The 21,278-nt window shown below is 41.3% G+C and overlaps 1 protein-coding gene and 1 pseudogene across 1 annotated transcript in view; both read right to left on the bottom strand.

Moving 5' to 3' along the window:
* Positions 1 to 21,278, bottom strand: part of NUP93 (nucleoporin 93) — a 109,840-nt gene that overhangs the window by 24,111 nt on the left and 64,451 nt on the right. The window contains exons 4-5 of the mRNA XM_065925367.1: positions 19,533 to 19,595; positions 11,036 to 11,164 (exon numbers count right to left, since the gene is read on the bottom strand). Of these exons, the coding sequence (XP_065781439.1) occupies positions 11,036 to 11,164; positions 19,533 to 19,595 (192 nt within the window). The remainder of the gene's footprint in view (positions 1 to 11,035; positions 11,165 to 19,532; positions 19,596 to 21,278) is intronic.
* On the bottom strand, positions 12,950 to 14,028 carry LOC136158686 (putative RNA-binding protein Luc7-like 2 pseudogene; annotated as a pseudogene).

Raw genomic sequence — 21,278 nt, 5'->3', positions numbered from 1 at the left:
TACTAGAAACCTAATTCTAAAAATTATCCACTTAAAAAGTAGTTGGTTTTCAGCCTGCAAATTTCCATTTAAATGAATTTTGCTTAATACGCTTGTTTTCAAACATAGCTTTCCTTCATTTGCCCTTGGCGAAGCCTCTACTTCACCACACACAAAGTCAATTATCCACCAACAGGATGTGGATACGCACAGGCCTGAGGAGAGGAATCAGCAAACATTCATAGGAATCTCAAAGCCAGGGGCTGCTGGAGGGCTGGGAAAGTGGACGCCGGTGTGCTGTGTGGGGATAACATTTCAAACTTTTCAGGTCTGCCTGACTGGATCACAGTGGGGATACCAGGAGCACGGAGTCAAGAGACCAGTAAGGCAGGGAAGATGGGAGGGCAGGGCCAGGAGGACAGCAAAGGGTTCACCAGGAGTCTGTAGATACTGTGGAGAAATAGCGGTCTCTCGGAACACAGACATGAGAAGGGTTTTCTCAGTGTGCATGGTGTTCCCAAAAGAGTCATTTTCTTTTCTTTTTTTAAATCAGACTTTAAACTTTATTTTGTATTGGGGTATAGCTGATTAACAATGTTGTGGTAGTTTCAGGTCAACAGTGAAGGGATTCAACAATACATATACACGTATCCATTCTCCCCCAAGCCCCCTCCCATCCATGTTGCCACATAACATGGAGCAGAGTTCCATATGATATACAGTAGGTCCTTGTTGGTTATCCACTCTAAATAAAGCAGTGTGCACATGTTGACCCCAAACTCCCTATCTCTTCCCCCTACTCTCCCTCCTCTGGCAACCATAAGTTTGTTTTCTAAGACTCTGAGTCTGATTTGTAAATGAGTTCATTTGTATCATTTCTTTTCAGATTTCACACATAAGGGATGTCATAGGGTAAAAGAGCTATTTTCTAAGAGAGCATTCCAGAACTGGGAGGATATAGTTGGAGTGGCAGAGGGTAACTGTAAGCTTTTATCAAGCAGCTATTTTTGTACATAACATATCCAGAGATAAATCTTTTTCCAAGGAGGGAACATTCTAGACAGGAAAAAAGGAATGTAACTAGCATTCACTTTTAGCAAAATAAGCACAGAGTAAAAAGAAAATGTGATGATACTATTGAAGGAAGAGAGTTTTTAACTTCCAAGTGGAAGGTTTTGGCTTTACGTAAACAAAACAGAACCAAAGTAACTAACGTACAGTAGTTGGCTATAAACTCTGTACACAGAAGCTCAGTACTACTAGGGAAAAAACACCAACTGGGGACCAGAAGACCCAGGTTCTAAATGCAACCCGACTGTGTGACTTTGGGTAATGATATCTAACTTCTTTGGGGCATAGCTCTTCATGGATAAAATGGGAGGAACACTTGGGTCATTTATACAATGAAATTTATTACAGCCACTAAAAAATGACAGGCACCTACACTAACCAAGAAAAAGCTCCAAAATAAGTTAAAAAAACACAAAACATAATGCTAAGCTGTAGCATCTATTATAGAAAATGCTGCCATCTACGGAAAAGATAATAAATTGACTGGATGGACATAAACGTATAACTGTGCACATAAAGACAGAAGAGGGAATTGAAAGGACAGGATGTCAGAGGTTATGTTAGGTTTGGGGTGGAGGACAGAGGCTGAATTTTTACAAGTACGTTCAACCATCAGAACGCTGTGCAAGAAGGTGTTCATGTGTGATTATGGCTTGATATTAAAATGAGTTGGTTCTTTATACTTCTTTTTCAAAGAGCAGTGGAGCATTTTCCATACTTGAAATTCTATTTAAATTCCAGTAGGTGAAACAAAACCAGCCCTTTCAGAAACTACCAGGGAGCCATAAAATACAGTTTGGAATCATCTAGTCTGGGGTTTTTAAATTCAAACTTTGTCAGTCAATATTTTTGCTGTATTCCACCGAATCTAACCATCTATTATAAGACATCATGTTTATGTACCACTAAGAAAGAAAAATGCTGACAATTAAACTATACCATTGATTTAAGACATATCTTGATTTCAGAGATGCTAAAATATAGAAAAGATGCGTAGCTGGGAGCTGATGAAATACGGTATTAAGTCAGTTATCAAAAATTAAGAGACTACATTCAACATATACCGTTCACTATCTGTAATGATTAAGCTACAACAGCTTCTTGGTCAAGGCTCCTGCTTGAGAAGCTGAGTCATTTCCCACATAATACAATAAAGCACTGACCATGTCTAACACCAATACAGCCATGGCACACTGAGGCTAGATAAAAACTTACTTCTTTAAATACTGTTTTAAATGTTGGCTGAGATACATCAAGGATTCTCAATGCTGCTCCCAGCCTGCATGCTGTCATGCAAGCAGCACAGACTGGGGGTGTTCTTCCGCACAGGCCAGATGGAAGGTCTGGGGCATGGGGGTTCTTGGCCAGGAGTCTCTTTCTTGCTTTAAAGCCTATCATTTTTATTGAGACCAAAACTTGGAACATTATTAACAAACTTTCAATTCCTACTTTCTTTAAAAATTATATCTTTTTCTTCAATGATATCCTAAGGAAATTTATTTCCCAAATTGAATTTTGCTATTGAAGCATCATTTTCCTTATTAAAACTTGCCAGGAACACATCAAGAAACAAGAAAAAAGCCAAATAAATAACCTAACTCTACACCTAAAGCAATTAGAGAAGGAAGAAATGAAGAACCCCAGGGTTAGCAGAAGGAAAGAAATCTTAAAAATTAGGGCAGAAATAAATGCGAAAGAAACTAAAGAGACCATAGCAAAAATCAACAAAGCTAAAAGCTGGTTTTTTGAAAAAATAAACAAAATTGACAAACCATTAGCAAGACTCATTAAGAAACAAAGGGAGAAGAACCAAATTAACAAAATAAGAAATGAAAAGGGTGAGATCACAACAGACAACACTGAAATACAAAGGATCATAAGAGACTACTACCAGCAGCTCTATGCCAATAAAATGGACAACTTGGATGAAATGGACAAATTCTTAGAAAAGTATAACTTTCCAAAACTGAACCAGGAAGAAATAGAAGATCTTAACAGAGTCATCACAAGCAAGGAAATCGAAACTGTAATCAGAAATCTTCCAGCAAACAAAAGCCCAGGACCAGATGGCTTCACAGCTGAATTCTACCAAAAATTTAGAGAAGACCTAACACCTATCTTACTCAAACTCTTCCAGAAAATTGCAGAAGAAGGTAAACTTCCAAACTCATTCTATGAGGCCACCATCACCCTAATTCCAAAACCAGACAAAGATGCCACAAAAAAAGAAAACTACAGGCCAATATCACTGATGAACATAGATGCAAAAATCCTTAACAAAATTCTAGCAAACAGAATCCAACAACATATTAAAAAAATCATACACCATGACCAAGTGGGCTTTATCCCAGGAATGCAAGGATTCTTTAATATCCGCAAATCAATCAACGTAATACACCACATTAACAAATTGAAAGATAAAAACCATATGATTATCTCAATAGATGCAGAGAAAGCCTTTGACAAAATTCAACACTCATTTATGATTAAAACTCTCCAGAAAGCAGGAATAGAAGGAACATACCTCAATATAATAAAAGCTATATATGACAAACCCACAGCAAGCATCACCCTCAATGGTGATAAATTGAAAGCATTTCCTCTGAAATCAGGAACAAGACAAGGATGCCCACTCTCACCACTACTATTCAACATAGTGTTGGAAGTTTTGGCCACAGCAATCAGAGCAGAAAAAGACATAAAAGGAATCCAGATAGGAAAAGAAGAAGTGAAACTCTCGCTGTTTGCAGATGACATGATCCTCTACATAGAAAACCCTAAAGACTCTTCCAGAAAATTACTAGAGCTAATCAATGAATATAGTAAAGTTGCAGGATATAAAATTAACACACAGAAATCCCTTGCATTCCTATACACTAACAATGAAAAAACAGAAAGAGAAATTAAGGAAACAATACCATTCACCATTGCAACAAAAAGAATAAAATACTTAGGAGTATATCTACCTAAAGAAACAAAAGACCTATACATAGAAAACTATAAAACACTGATGAAAGAAATCAAAGAGGACACAAACAGATGGAGAAATATACCGTGTTCATGGATTGGAAGAATCAATATTGTCAAAATGGCTATTCTACCCAAAGCAATCTATAGATTCAATGCAATCCCTATCAAGCTACCAACGGTATTTTTCACAGAACTAGAACAAATAATTTCACAATTTGTATGGAAATACAAAAAACCTCGAATAGCCAAAGTAATCTTGAGAAAGAAGAATGGAACTGGAGGAATCAACCTGCCTGACTTCAGACTCTACTACAAAGCCACAGTCATCAAGACAGTATGGTACTGGCACAAAGACAGAAATATAGATCAATGGAACAGAATAGAAAGCCCAGAGATAAATCCACGAACCTATGGTCACCTCATCTTTGACAAAGGAGGCAAGGATATACAATGGAAAAAAGACAATCTCTTTAACAAGTGGTGCTGGGAAAACTGGTCAACCACTTGTAAAAGAATGAAACTAGAACACTTTCTAACACCATACACAAAAATAAACTCAAAATGGATTAAAGATCTAAATGTAAGACCAGAAACTATAAAACTCCTAGAGGAGAACATAGGCAAAACACTCTCCGACATAAATCACAGCAAGATCTTCTATGACCCACCTCCCAGAATATTGGAAATAAAAGCAAAAATAAACAAATGGGACCTAATGAAACTTAAAAGCTTTTGCACAACAAAGGAAACTATAAGTAAGGTGAAAAGACAGCCCTCAGATTGGGAGAAAATAATAACAAATGAGGAAACAGACAAAGGATTAATCTCAAAAATATACAAGCAACTCCTGAAGCTCAATTCCAGAAAAATAAACGACCCAATCAAAAAATGGGCCAAAGAACTAAACAGACATTTCTCCAAAGAAGACATACAGATGGCTAACAAACACATGAAAAGATGCTCAACATCACTCATCATCAGAGAAATGCAAATCAAAACCACAATGAGGTACCATTACACGCCAGTCAGGATGGCTGCTATCCAAAAGTCTACAAGCAATAAATGCTGGAGAGGGTGTGGAGAAAAGGGAACCCTCTTACACTGTTGGTGGGAATGCAAACTAGTACAGCCACTATGGAAAACAGTGTGGAGATTTCTTAAAAAACTGGAAATAGAACTGCCATATGACCCAGCAATACCACTTCTAGGCATACACACTGAGGAATCCAGATCTGAAAGAGACACGTGCACCCCAATGTTCATCGCAGCACTGTTTATAATAGCCAGGACATGGAAGCAACCCAGATGCCCATCAACAGATGAATGGATAAGGAAGCTGTGGTACATATACACCATGGAATATTACTCAGCCGTTAAAAAGAATTCATTTGAATCAGTTCTAATGAGATGGATGAAACTGGAGCCCATTATACAGAGTGAAGTAAGCCAGAAAGATAAAGAACATTACAGTATACTAACACATATATACGGAATTTAGATAGATGGTGGCGATAACCCTATATGCAAAACAGAAAAAGAGACACAGAAGTACAGAACAGACTTTTGAACTCTGGGGGAGAACGTGAGGGTGGGATGTTTTGAAAGAACAGCATGTATACTATCTATGGTGAAACGGACCACCAGCCCAGGTGGGATACATGAGTCAGGTGCTCGGGCCTGGTGCACTGGGAGGACCCTGAGGAGTCGGGTGGGGAGGGAGGTGGGAGGGGGGATCGGGATGGGGAATACGTGTAACTATATGGCTGATTCATGCCAATGTATGACAAAACCCACTGAAATGTTGTAAAGTGATTGGCCTCCAACTAATAAAATAATATTAAAAAAAAAAAAAAAAAAAAAAAAAAAAAAAAAAAACTTGCCAGGAACAGATATTACTAATGTGTTGCTGCTCTTCTGTTATCAGAAGGCTTGAGGGTAAAATGTTTCAGGAATAACCAACTTCTAGTTCATTTTTGTTTAAAAAAATAAAAAAAGCCTCAAACCTCTCTTCATATTAAATTAGCCAAATTTGGACATTTTCCTTCAATGTAAGGTCAGCTCCAAATGACTGGAAGCCTCTTTCCTAGCTAATGACTCTCCGGATTCCAACAGTCTTATTCTTCACAATAAAGTACCCAGAAAAGAATGGTTTAGATGGCAAGTCATACTTTAACTATTTCCTCTACTTATGAGATATTTTTCATTCCCAGAAACACTTCATAAATCAAGGGACAGTTAAAAAGGAACAGATTCATCTTAAAATAACAAAAATAAACTTAACAATGTGTGCATGGATGTGTACTAAGTCGCTTCAGTCATGTCCGACTCTTTGCAACCCCGTGGACTGTGGCCCACCAGGCTCCTCTGTCCATGGGATTCTCCAGGCAAGAATACTGGAGTGGGTTGCCATGCCCTTCTCCAGGGGATCTTCCCAACCCAGGGACTGAACCCACATCTCTTAATCTCCTGCACTGGCAGGTGGGTTCTTTACCACTAGTCCCACCTGGGTAGCTTACCAAATACAAACTACCACCATAAACACTGCTGGGAGGTGCTAAGCATGCGGTCTATGCCAGCTCTGAGCCAGGTGCCTTACACACGGTCTACGTTCCTTTCAACCATTCTTCAAGAGAGGCCTTTTACAACGAGGACGAGAACAATGTGGTTCCCAGCAGAGGCCCGGGAACTCAGGCCTGCTGAATTCCAAAGCCTATCTCTGTGGTTTCCTACAGAGAGGGTAGAGAAAGTGTCTGCCCAAGTGGAGCTAACACTACCTTTCCATCTTTTGGAAGAAAATTATATGGGAAAAACACATGGTTCTTCCACACATTCACCAGAATGGTTGAACTGAAAAAGACAAAAAATACCAAGTGTGGCAAAGATAAGGAACAAAGAATTCTCACAGTGCTGGTGGGAGGGGACGGTGAGACACCATTTTGGAAAGCTGCTGGGCAGCATCTGCTAAGGCTGAACACATGTGTACCCTCTTGTGCCAGCAACTGCCCTCTCACGTGTGCCCAACGGATGTGCAAATGTGGGTTCACCAAAAGACAGGTACAAGAATGCTCTCACTAGCACTCGTTATAAAAGCTAAGAACTGTAAACTATTCAAATGTGCATCCACATCAGAATGGAAAAATACTGCAGTCATACTATCTGGCCATGAGAATGAACAGTCTGCAACTACATGTAACGATACACAGAATGTTAAGCAAAAGAAGCCAGACACAAGAGCACTACAGCATGACTCCATTTACACAGAGTTTAAAAACAGGCAAAATTAATCCATGGCATTAGAAGTCAAGACAGTGTTTTTCTTGGTGGTCATGGTGAGGGGTCGTGAATGAAAAAGCACGGGGGGCGGGGATGCTAGGGGGATGGCAGTGTGGTTTCTTCATCTGGGTGTGTTTCGTTTTTGGTAACTCACTGAGCTATATACTTATAACGCGTGCATTTTTTTCTGTATGTATGTCAAACTTTAGGGGGAAAGTTCAAAACAGCAACAAATAATAAAACCTATGAGGGTTCCAGAAATGGCAATTCCCTGGATAACCTGAAGAGAGAACCATCTGCATTATTTGCCAGCTTTTTCAGCAAAGCTATCCATTCTGATAGGTGTCACCACAGAGAACACCAGAAGTATCAATAAGAAGGAGTCCTCCCTTTCAAGAGGGAGGACTCGAGGTCAAGGAAGAAATGTCTACTAAATAGACTAGTCTATTTTTAAGACAAGAGCAATCAAGAAAGAATATCTCATTAGCAGCTTATAATTACTTCCAAATCCCAATACAGACCACAACCTATTAACACAGTTTTAAAAAATGAAGTTTATAAAACCATGAGCTGTTCTACTTCTCTGCCTAGACTCATAAGCAATTGAGAAACATCAGGCTGCCCAAGGATCTTCTACATCAGCTCTTTTTTTTTCCCCAAGACTCTGCTCTTCTCTGAAGTCTTAGAGTCTAAGAAATGTGGAACAAGGTCCTTAATGAGTAATTTCCTGAGATAAATGACTTTAGCATCTATTTATTTGGGGGCTAATTTAATAGAAAAACTTGGTTTTAAACCAGGAGCAAATCTGTAGACACAGGATGTGGAACGTTATCATGCAGGCATGACACTGCCAAGCTACCCACCTCTGACCCAGACTTCAACAGAACGATGGTCCAAGTGTCAACGGCCCCCAGTCTCACCTAGCACAGTGCAAGCCTCACTGAGCCTTAGGTGCCCAATCTTTTATGAGAAAAGAACATCAGTTAGTCAAAACAGCTTCGGAGGAGGCACTGGTAATATTACTTGGAATGTCTAATGCTATAATTTTTATAAATTTTAATAGTTTTTGACATAATTTTTAACTTGCACATCCAAACTGCCTGAAACTACTTTTTGAGATTGTTTTTTCAAAAATGTAGACCATTTTTAAAGTCTTTTAGTGAATTTGCTACAATAGTGCTTATTTTATGTTATGGCTTTTTTGGCCTTGAAACACATGGAATCTTAGCTCTGGAACCAGGGACTGAATCAGCACCCCTTGCATTGAAAGGCAAAATCTTAGCTACTGGACCACCACAGAAGTGCCCTGAAATTACTTACTTTTAAACAATAACAAAGGACAATCATTATGTGAGAGGGGCTTTACATATCACTAATCTTCCCAATAATCCCATTTTACTAATGAAGACACTAAACGCCTGCAGGGTTAAATAACTTGAATATTTAATATATAAATAATAACGTGGATGTCGTATCAGAACTAGTCAGTGGTGAAGCTAGGATTAGAACCCTAAAGTCATTCTCTCCCCAACACTGGTATGGTGAATGTATGGCCACAGTTCCCACTGGCCAAGGGCAGACATCACTAATCAAGGAAGACATACTTTCCTGCTGATCCCAAGTTGCAGCCTCAAAATCCCTCTCAGGAAAGATCTCCAGGATAAGTAAGAGATAAACCTTATATAACATACCCACTCTAAAATCACACATCCCTAATACTCTGGTTGGCACAAAGTTAGCTAAGGCCAAATGATTTATTTACCAAATATTTTTGGAGCATCGAATATGTTCCAGGCACTCATCGAGGCACTGGTGATATGAGTAAATACAGCAAACAAAAGTCCTTACCTTCCTGGAGCTTAAGTTTTTCTGGGAGAAACAGACAATAAGCAAAATAAAGACATAAAAACACACACAGTGATTTTAAGTGGTTTAAAGTGAAGAAGTGCTAAAAACAAAAATATACCAAGAAAAGGGCATATAGGGAGGGTTGAATGGGGAGAGTTTGGTTTGGATTTCAGATGTAAAGGTCCTGGAAGGCCTCATCAAGATGGCACTGGGTAATATCTGACGGAAATGAGGACAGGCATGCAGTGATTTAGGGAAAGAGCCTTTTAGGCACAAGCAACAGGAAGCCCAGATGATCGAAGGCAGGAGCAGCAAGAGCAATGAGGAGAGCAGAATAATGTGAGCTGGGAGAAGCAACAAGACCAGGCCAGAGAAAGATTGGGAAGTCAGGGCGAAGACTCCGGCTTTCCCTCCAAAGGAGATGGTGTCACTGGAGGATCCTGAGAAGAGGTGTGACATGATCTAGTCTGTGTTTAACAGCATCACTCTGGCTATTGAGAAGATTGTACAAGGGCAGAAGCAGTAGACCAGTGTGGTTGACAACCTCTAAGATGGCTCTCAATAATCCCCACGTCCTGGGATCCAAGCTCTCATTTAATCCTCTCTCCTTGAGTATAGGCTGAATTTAGTAATTTACTTTGATCAAAGAGGCAACAGAATATAACTTTCAAGATTAAGTCATGGAAAGACTGTAGTTTCTGTCTCAGGGGCCTTTGAACTCTTCCTTGGATCCTTCACTCTTGCCCCAGGAGAGGCACACCACCCATGCTGTGAGCAGCACGAAAGAGACCCACACAACAAGGAACTCACACCCCTAGCCAAGAGCCAGAGAGGACCTGAGGCTTGTCAGGAAGCACATAAGTGAGCCTGGGACTAGATCCCCTTCGAGTTGAGCTCTGCAAGGAGTGTAGTCTCAGCCAACATCCTGACCACCAGGGCCAGGACATCCCAAACCAAAAAACACTCAGCTAAGCTAAATGCTTGTTTTCAGCTACTATGGTTTGCAGTGATTGACTACACAGCAACAGATAATGGAAAAACCAGTTAGGAGATCGGTCCAATAATCTGAACAAGAGATGCTGGTTGACTTGGCCCCAAGGCTAACAGCACAGCTGGTAAGAAGTGGTTGGGGAGGGGGATTCAGGATGGCGGGGGGGGACACATATGTATACCCATGGCTGATTCATGTTAATGTATGGCAAAAACCTCCATAACACTGTAAAGTAATTAGCCTCCAATTAAAATAAATAAATTAAAAAAAAAAGTGGTTGGACTCTGGGTATATTCTGAGAGAAGGGTTAAGTGGATTTGTCAGCATGTTTGAGAGTCTAGGTAAGAGAAGGGTAGGATAAAAATGAATGTGAGGTGTTGGATCTCAGTAAGTGAAAAACTGGAACTGCCCTTTATAAAGATGATAAACTCTGTGAGAAAAGCTGGGAGGGAGTTGGAGGCAGTTGCTACCATGACTCAATTCTAAACATGTTAAGCTTGATGGCTCTGAGACACCTGAGTAGCCAAGGCGGCCACTAGAACAAATGAATCTGAGAGGATTTGGGACAGTGATGTGAATTTGAGTCTTCAAGTACATAGAAGGTATTTAATACCATAAGCCCAGAAGAGATCAACAGGGCAGTGATTAATGAAGAATCAGGAACAGGTCAAGGACGGAGCCCTGGGACAGGAGTTTGAGGAAAATTCAGCACAAGAGGTTGAGGAGAAGCAGCCAGCCATGCTGGAGGAAATTCAGGCAAATGTGGGCATCTAGAAGGCAATGAAGAAAGGGCTTCAAGAGGAAGACAGGGATCAGCTGTGCCAGGTCAGCCAGCAGTCAAGCAGATAAGTATTTTCTGACCTGACATTTTTAATAACAGGTGATTTTCTGGACTTAACTCACCTCGCTTTCTTGAGTAAAGTCAAGGGCATCTTCTCCTGACGCCAGCAGGGTATGGAGAATTCGCTGCTTCACTTGTTCCCACTCGACCAGCATTGACTCTCGATGGTACTCCTCAGCCATGCCAAAGGTCTGGAGGAGAGGAGAAGAGAGACAGGACCCGAGTGAGAAAACAAAGAACACGGTTTCCCTTAACGTGCAATACAAATTCAAAACCCTCTTGATCTGCCATCTTTCCATTATCAGAGCAAAGGCAAGCTATTTCAAATTATCCTTAAAGAACTTACTGAGAGTTATTTGCAAACATGCCCTATTTCATCAAGTCTAACACATGAAAAGCAGATTTTTAATTGTGGTAAAATGTACTTAACCATAAAGCTTACCATTTTAACCACTTAACTGTGCAGTTCAATGGCATTAAGTAATGAAACTCTGCACCCATTAAACAGTACCTCCATTCCCACCATCCCCCAGACACAGGCAACCACCATTCTACTTCTGACTCTACGATTCTGACATGTCTAAGTACCTCAAAGAAGTGCAATCATACAGTGTTTGTCTTTTTGTGTCTGGCTTATTTCACTTAGCATAATGTCCTCAGGTTCATCTGTGTTGTAGCATATGCAGTCTCCTTCCATGTTAAGGCTGAATAATACTCCACTATATGTATACACCACATTTTGTTTATCCATGCCTCTATCCATGGACACGTGAGTTGCTTCCAACTTTTGGTTAATATGAATCATGTTTCTGTGAACCTGGGTGTACACATATCTCTTCAAGTTCCTGCTTTCAATTCTTTGGGATACATATCCAGAAATGAAATTGCTGGATCACACGGTCATCCTATGTTTAATTTTTTGAGCGATTGCATAATGTTTTCAATGAGGCTACACTTTTTCATTCCCACCAACAGTGCACAATAGTTTCAATTTGTCTACCTCCTCTCCAATATCACTTTCTGGGTTTTTTGACTGTAGCCATGCTAATGGGTGTGAGGTGGTAACTCCTGGTTTTGACATGCATTTCTCTAATGAGTAGTAATGCTGAATTTTTTTCTTATGTGTTTATTAAGATAAATATCTTCTTAAAACTGTAACCCTCTGAACTGAGGCTACATATTATGATTGAGAGCATGTCAAAAGTTTAAATTGAAGTACTATTCTTAAGTACTTTTTCTGTGCAGTACATAAAATAATGATGGATTTTAAGTCAATGTATCTTAAGATTTAATGAGCCTCTAAGATGAGACAGAAACAAAAGATTTTTCCAGTGTCTTTTTTTAAGAAAGAGTAATATTTTCATCAGTTCAGTTCAGTTCAGTCGCTCAGTCGTGTCTGACTCTTTGCGACCCCATGAATTGCAGCACGCCAGGCCTGCCTGTCCATCACCAACTCCCAGAGTTTACTCAAACTCATGCCCATCAAGTCGGTGATGCCATCCAGCCACCTCACCCTCTGTTGTCCGCTTCTCCTCCTGCCCTCAATCCCTCCCAGCATCAGGGTCTTTTTCAATGAGACAACTCTTCGCATGAGGTGGCCAAAGTATTGGAGGTTCAGCTTCAGCATCAGTCCTTCCAATGAACACCCAGGACTGATCTCCTTTAGGATGGACTGGTTGGATCTCCTTGCAGTCCAAGGGACTCTCAAGAGTCTTCTCCAACACCACAGTTCAAAAGCATCAATTTTTCAGCGCTCAGCTTTCTTCACATCCATACGTGACACTGGAAAAACCATAGCCTTGACCAGACGGACCTTTGTTGGCAAAGTAATGTCTCTGCTTTTTATTTTTTTTTTAATTTTTTTCCAATTCTTACTCTGGCTCATAAGTATATTCTTTCTGAAGTACCCATATAATCAGGGGAAAAAAAAGTTATACACACACACACAAATGTGTACAAATTACCAGATGCAAGTTCAAACCACTAGTATTCCAAGTCTAAACTGTAAAGGTAGTTCCATATCCTCCTATGGACCTCAGTACCTCCTCCTCAATCGCTCTCTGCTCCTGTCTCTAGAACTGTGCCCACTTCTCTGGTGGCTGCGGCTGCGACTACGGCTGCTGGAGCGGGACCTGTGGCGATGGCGTTTCTCCCGGGATTTGGATCGAGTTCTCCTTTTCCGTTCTCATGATATGGAGCGAGAGCGATGTCTGCGATGCTCCCTGGATCTGGATCTTTTAGGATTCTTGCTATGTGATAGAGACCTCCTCAGCTTCTCCCTTTCTTCTCTCTCCCTTTCTTCTCTTCTTTTCAGGCGCTCCTGGTTTCTTTTCTCCTGCTTCTCAGCTACAACTCTCTTTAATTCTTCAAGCTTCTCTCTTATTTCAATAAATCCCAGGTGCAGTTTACCCCCAAAATGATCAGCCAGTCGTCTGTCATTATCATGAAGACCTAAATAGGCAGAGCAAACTTCACAGACTCGAAGTTTCTGCTGCTGGAAACTGGAAGCTGGCATAGAATTCCGATAAACTTCCTCTGCTTCTCTTTTCTTTGCCCGTGCTTTTTCCACTTCATCCATTACTTTCTGGGATTCCTCCACATTTCCTTCAGCTCCTAGCTGCTCCACCCTGGCCAACAATTTACCAATTTCTTCATTTAACTCATGAACATGTTCTGCCTTCGCTGCAACTTCAGCACTAATTTCTTCTTGAGTTTCTGCTAATCTTTTCTTAGCCACTTCTGTTCTTCGATCACAATCTGCAATGAATGACTGCAGATGATCCATAGCATCAAGTTCAAAGAAAAAATCTTGTTCTTTGGATGCGATTTCATAATCTGCTCTTAAAGCCAGGTCATGGACTTTCAGACATTCTCCAAGATCCATTCTAGTTCCAGACAGGACATCATGGGGGCAACAGTTGAGAAGGTGACTCTTGCATACTCTGTCATCACTGAATTTGATTCGTTGACGAGTAGTATCTCGGCTCGGCGAATGCGGGGCCTTTCTGACACTCCCTTGCAGATTGAAGTAGGCAGGCATAGATACATTGAACCCATTCTCTCCGATGCTCCCTGTATTTTTTTAAGCTGTGAGTGGATGACCATGCTATGTGATCAACAACTGTGAAGGCATGCATTCAGGAGACATGACAAAAGACTCAGCAAGGGCAGCTGGTTAAATTCTTTTCATGTAGAATCACAGAGGTCAAACATCATTGCACATGGTTCACAACCAAGGTTACAATTAGAGGTACAGCTGGGGCTAGAAACCAGGTCTCCTGAGTCTCAGCCCAGTGCTCTTTTCCTTAGCCCATGATGCCTTATCAGAAAAATCCAAATACAGTCAGACCCCCAGTTACATGGGTATGAGTTACACTGATTCACATATACAAACTTTATATAGTGTGACCAATGTTTCAACTCACGCGGTACCCTGCTTCCATTTATGCAGTATGCCAGGCATCGGCACGATTTTCAGTGGCACACAGGCGGTTGCCACCACCAGGGCCTTCTAGCCCAACACAGCAGTGAAAATCCAGTCATTTCAGCTAAAATAATATCGTGGACTTGTAAACATGAGTTCATTGGTAAATCCTCTTAGTCGTCCCAGGAGGTGCCCATCAACTGGTCCAGCATCGCGCGGGCGGGGGAGGGGCGCAGAAAGGGCCCTTTCGGGCGGGGGGGACAAGGTGAAGGGGCGGGGGGGGACAAGGGGAAGGGGTGGGGGGAGCTGAGACGTTTGTCTCTGCCGCCGCTGCCTCGAGACGTGCGGAAAGGAAGCCGGAGGGGTTGCAGGAGAGTCCGGGCTGCGGCTCCTCACGACGACGCGTACGTGGAAGTCAGCAGCCCCCAAAAGTGACCCTCGTTCCCTCTCTTTCCGTCGGTTCCTGGGACGGAAGCAATACTGGCTAAGCAAGCTCTCGTCTCCAACACCGCCACCCGCCAGAAGACGTCAGCACCCCCCTCCAAGTTCTGACACCGCTCGCCGCCACCGTCGCCACCTGTCTCTGCTTTTTAATATGCTATCTAGGTTGGTCGTAACTTTCCTTCCAAGGAGTAAGCGTCTTTTAATTTCATGGCTGCAGTCACCATCTGCAGTGATTTTGGAGCCCAAAAAAATAAAGTCTGACACTGTTTCCACTGTCTCCCCATCTATTTTCCATGAGGTGATGGGACCAGATGCCATGATCTTAGTTTTCTGAATGTTAAGCTTGAAGCCAACTTTTTCACTCTCCTCTTTCACTTTCCTCAAGAGGCTTTTTAGTTCCTCTTCACTCTGTGCCATAAGGGTGGTGTCATCTGCATATCTGAGGTTATTGATATTTCTCCCGGCAATCTTGATTCCAGCTTGTGCTTCTTCCAGCCCAGCGTTTCTCATGATGTACTCTGCATATGAATTAAATAATCAGGCTGACAATATACAGCTTTGATGTACTCCTTTTCCTATTTGGAACCAGTCTGCTGGTCCATGTCCAGTTCTAACTGTTGCTTCCTGACCTGCATACAGGTTTCTCAAGAGGCAGGTCAGGTGGTCTGGTATTCCCATCTCTTTCAGAATTTTCCACAGTTTATTGTGATCCATACAGTCGAAGGCTTTGGCGTAGTCAAGAAAGCAGAAATAGATGTTTTTCTTGAACTCTCTTGCTTTTTCAATGATCCAGTGGATATTGGCAATTTGATCTCTGGTTCCTCTGCCTTTTCTTTATTTTCATAGGAGGAAGTAAATCAGTTAAAAAAAAAAAAAAGACAAAAAAACCTAGAGCCTTCTACAAGTTTCCTATCTCAGTCTACTCAAAGTCACGCTTGAAATCTCTGACAAACCTCACTCTTATTTGCTAGTGACAGTGCAGGTTGCCAAAGCAAATGCACTCAGAAAAAAAAAAAAAAAGGAAGGAAAACAGAAAAGAAGGGAGGGAGAAAGGAACGGAAAAAGAAACAGCAACAACAACCCCCCCCCCCGCCCAAAAAAAAGACAAAAACCCCCCTTCAAAACTAAAACAAAACCCTCTGAGGGGGAGATTAAAGCAACTTATAGACACATACTGAGTCATAACCATTCTTAGCCTATGATTCTTTAATTGGCAAACCAGTTTCCCATAAGCTTGAGCCCACTTTTCAAAAAGCCATTTCATTTACAATCAGATAGGCATCCAGTTAGGCAGCACCAAGGGAATGAGTATTAGTAATGCCTGCTTTATTTCTGGCAACAAAGATAATTCATATACTGATAATAGCCATATATGTGAGCTCTGGGAAACTCTAAGAAAAATCGTATACTCTTTTTACAAATGTGATGTTTGCGTATGGACCAATATTTATTAAAATATGAAAAAGAAAGCAGACAGCCACAAAAATGATTAGCAAGAGGGTTGGCACATCCTGCAAATTTGATTTGGTCCATCTTTCAGTGTATTCCTAACGTGTACTCTAAAGACAGAAGAAGAAATGATAATCAAAAACTTTAAAAATAGACTTTCACTTGGTTCTCTTCTGAGAGTCAGACAAAAGACCATTCCAGTTATCCTGGATTGAAAAAAAAAATACCTAGAGAAAAATCATTTTTTCTAGCTACATTAGGGACCTTAAACATGAAAGCTATGCTTCTTGAACAGAGAGAAGATGTTGGACAGAAAGATGAAGGAAAGGGGAGGGGAAGGGGCTAGGGTACCTAGAAGCTACCCAGAAATGCTGCATGTGTTGAACCACATTTCTTCTAAACCTCCTCCTGTTTAGTGGTCAACCACCTCCTCAACCTTGAACCTGTCTGAGTAAGGGAAAACAGAGAGCTATGTAGCATGTGGACCAGGGTGGGCTGAAATAAAGAGGTGGAGAGCTGGCATACCATACAGCTTTCCAAACTTGCAACAGGAAGTGAAGCAAGTGAAGCAGTGACTAAGCTGTGGCACTGACCCAAGACAACAGGGCATCACATGAGTTTTTTTTAAGGGTAAGTCCTCCGGCTGTTGAAGAATGGCAAAGCAATAAAGACAACTGAAGAGAACACAATCTGTCTCAGAGACACTGTTGGTGAGGATGGCAGGGGCAGACTTCCAGCATCATGTAAGGGTCAGAGCCACAACAGTGGGAATCAACCATTCCCTGTTAATCAAGCTGCCTACCTGTGTGCCAAGAACTGCTTCAGGAACACAGGACGTACTCTGAAAACTGGCAGCTTTCTGGGCTCCAGTCCTCAGAATCTATCTGAGAAGTACGCCAGGCTACTCATTTAGAAACAGCCCCACAACCTGAACAAACAGCACTGTCATTCCATTCATCATTAGTGTGATAAGGAGCTTCAAATAAAAATAAATGGCCCAACATTAAAATTCTCTTCTCTTGACCATGCCACCCCTAGCTTATCTTAATTATATTAGAGATAATGGGACATCCAATTTGTGGGCTAATCAGGGATGATCAGCCGCCCATCTGCCCTCTTCCAGCCTATTCCCTTTAGACCCACATCTGAACCACCGGATTAGGTGCAAAGAAGAATGTCAACTAGAAGAGCTAATCAGAGAGAATCAACAGAGCTAAGAACCAAGAGGAGAGGAGGACAGGGAGGGTCTTAAGCGAGGTGAGAGAAAAGAAGGAAAGAAACCCAAGGGAAGAGAAGAGGGATAACCTGGAAGGGTGTGCAGAGGTCTACAAATTAAAAGGAAAGACAAACCATAGAAAATGACAAAGCAGGGAGAAACTGTTATAAACTAGATCTGAATCTTTCAAGTTATGTGGGGAAATAGATCTCTTAAAGACAATTAAGAAAGGCAGGCAGGGAAAGAAATGGGCAACTGAATTAAAAACAGGTGGGGAGCACTCGAACTCCATTTTCATAAAGGGAAGAGGGCAATATGCTTTGACTTCACACCCGCTTATTACTGAGCTGTTGCTGGCTTTTATAAACTCTACATATGTTCTGATGTTGTTGTTCTGTTTTTGCTGGGATGCACCAAATGGGAAAGATAGGATACATTTGTGGTTTTGTAGCTTGTTTTCTTGGCATTTCAGCAGGACATTGGCAAGTTATTCAAACGTGAAATTACCACCAAAATGCCAGGAAGCTGCTCACCTTTTGTTTGAAAATGATTCTTGCTCAGTAGCAGCCTCCTGGTGTCCAGACAGGTGGAAGGTCCCCCCTCAGGGCCAGCTCCCAACACCAGAACACCTCCCTCACAAACACATATGCACACATTTTGCACTGTGGTATGTCACTTAAATGTTTTGGCTGGCTGCACATTTAGTCTCAGTATGGCACAACGTTCAGAGACTGCCAATTTCAGAAGCACATTCCGCAGGGTAAATGGATTAATAAGGCTCGGTGGCATTCGACAATCCTAATTTAATTTCATTGGTCCCGTACAGCAGGAGAATCAATGCTGGTGAGTAACTCATTCCAAGTGTGAACAAAAAGGAAAAAAAACCTTAAATTTTTTTTTTTCAATTCTGGATCAAGTGACTTTCTCTATTTCTAGGAATAAGTACTATTGCCAACAATATAATTAATTAAATTTTAGGGAATTTTACTCTGATAATTAAACATACCAGTCATTCAAATAATGTCTCTGAAACATATTCTTATCAATTAGAGCTGGAAAGCCCCCATGCTGCCCTGTCTCACTCACATCAACCCTAATGAGACACTTTCAGCTGTATGGAGTATTTAATAAAGCACACCAAAAAGCAGTTAATTTTTTTTTCTCTCTTATTTTTTGAACCATATAAATAATATACAAGTGTATTTCACGTGCTCTATGGGCTACATAAGTAAACAGCAGAAGAGAGGTCCCTTCACCCCAACTCATCTTGCAGACACAGCGACTGCTTTCAGACTAACGTGAAGTCCCCAGGCTCCTTCCTGGGAAAAGATGCATCTTTAAAACCAACTCCACATAATCACTAAGCTGTGTCTTCCTCCTTTCCCAAAAGACCCAGAGACCTGAAAATCTCTTACTCCATAATGGAAGGTTTTGGAAAGGTTTTGATCTTTTCATCCTTGTCAAACAACTGAAGTTAACTCACATGATAGTAAAGTCAATGATCTTTGAGTATCCTGAGGGAATGCTTGCTGCAAAACATTGCTGCCCATGTCATGGCTGTTCTGGCTGACTTACGTACTGTCCTCTTGAACATCAAGATGTTCTTGTTTGTTCAAAAGAGCTTGGAGAAATTGCGAATTTAAAAGGTGGTGTAGAAAGTCAAATTTTATGACAAAAGGAAAATAAATTAGGGAAAACTATCGAGGATCATAACTGCTTTTCTGAATTGCTGGTTCAGTAGAAACCAAAATGCCATTTATACTGTAACAATGAAATCAAAGAATTGCCTTGCTCTCCCATTTCTAGATTAACTTAATGGTTAACTGCCCAGCCCAGTATTTCAGATGCAGTCACTGGATACACAGAGGTACAAGCATGGTATTTTCCTCAAAAATGGTTACTGTAAAACTCCCCCTGGTGAACTACCAGAAGAGCTGGGCCTGGGACAGAGAATCCAGCTTCTAGAACCTGTACACTCCAGCATCCATGCTGCCCTCACAACAGCATACATCTATGCCTTTCTTACCCTCTTCCGGGACTCTTCGATGGCAGACAGCAGGGCATTGTCCTTTTCATTCTTTAGGAAGCCCTGAGAAGAAGGAGAGAAATGATAAAACTTAGGTCAAAATTAACAAAATTAACCTTTAAAGAATCAAAAGCACACTGTAGGAAGAAGAAGGAAAAAAAAAAAAGCAAACCATAAGGACATCTGTTACCCTGCTTAACTTCACCCTCAACAAATGCTCTCAACTTGAAAACATTATATACTACAGTTTTGGATATGCGGCCAGTCACAGTGCCTGTAACTGTTCTGGTCTACGATTTCTTCCTAATATTGAGGAAGCCATCAGCCATCCTTCTGTTTGGGTGTTTTTCACTTGTTTGTCAATGGCTGGGATACCTGCAAAACCATTTATTTACATACTTCTTCTGGGGTTATGCCACATGTGCCCCCCATTTCAGGCCAGATGACATATACTGTCTATTTAATATAGGTGGGGGAAGAGGAACCGGCCCACAAGGCTGGTTTAACATGCACAGGGTGAAATGTGCGTAAAATACAACTTCACGGTAACACAACAGACCTAGTTTTACACTGTGCTCCCCCTATTTACTGCTCGCATGGGTGACTTGATTTTAGACCAGTCACCCAGATTCTCTAAGCTGTAGTTTACGCAAATGTAAAATGAAAATTAAAGGAGATAATGTAATCAAATGCTTGGCCCAAGGCTCAATACATGTAGTTCTAGCATTAGAACTGATTAGATCTAGATCTGCTGGTGACATTAAAGCAAGATGCCCAGGGTGACTTCCTTGCTGTTATTCATTGTCTTCACTGCTCAACCTGAGATCCTGGGGAGGAGGAGAAGGTACAGCTGCAGACAGAGTGGGTTTCCATGCCTGTCTCTAGGCTAGTACCTGGCCCTTCACAGAGGAGTGAAGCTAGGATGTGGGTGCCAAGTAGGAACAAGGAAGACAATCCATTAACTAATAGTTGGAGATCAAAGCCTTAGTTGTAAATGAAAGAACTGGCATCATTCTATACATTAGATCCACCTGTACTATGGAATCCAAGGTACTTGCGCATCAAGAACACTGTGGGTGTATTTATATGTGTTCAAAATCATGTTTCTTTTTTTTTCAGAATCATGTTTTTACTGTTCTTGTTTTAGGAACTCTTTGGGGAACTATAACACAAAGTAGAATTAAGCTAAAAGTTTCATGCTAAATTGTAAAACATCTGACAGTTTTCTTGAAAACTTACTGTCATGATTGATGTATCGATCACTTATTTATATCTCAACAACTGTAATGTTTTAGTATATTTTATTCAAATAGTCCCAGTTATAAGGCTATGATTCTTAAGACAAAACAAAACAAAACAGTGGTAGGGGGCTAGATAAGACTGGAGACATATATTTTAAAAAAATATGACTGATCCTTGCACAATTCTCCACATCTGTCATCACACCCCAACCTGGGCTGAGCACCAGAGGGGACAATGGCCAGTAGCTCTGGGAGCAGTTCTCTTGTCGGCTTTTCCAGGGCAGGCAGCCCCGAGGCGGCACTCAGGCTGCTCCAAACACCTACACTGACATGTGGGGGAGGTGGAGGGGTGGAGAGAAGGACGCTTCAGCCACTTGCCAACTAATATAATAGCCTCAATAAACCAGAGTATGTAAACCTAAGACCCCATGGAATCCATTCAGGGGAGGGCAGCTTGTCACCACATGCCTGTTTCTGATCATTGCAAGGGAGCCAGACACGAAAT

The sequence above is a fragment of the Muntiacus reevesi genome, chromosome 2, assembly GCF_963930625.1.
Source record: "Muntiacus reevesi chromosome 2, mMunRee1.1, whole genome shotgun sequence".
In the NCBI taxonomy this organism is placed as follows: domain Eukaryota; kingdom Metazoa; phylum Chordata; class Mammalia; order Artiodactyla; family Cervidae; genus Muntiacus; species Muntiacus reevesi.
This window is presented reverse-complemented; position numbering and strand designations above follow the sequence as displayed.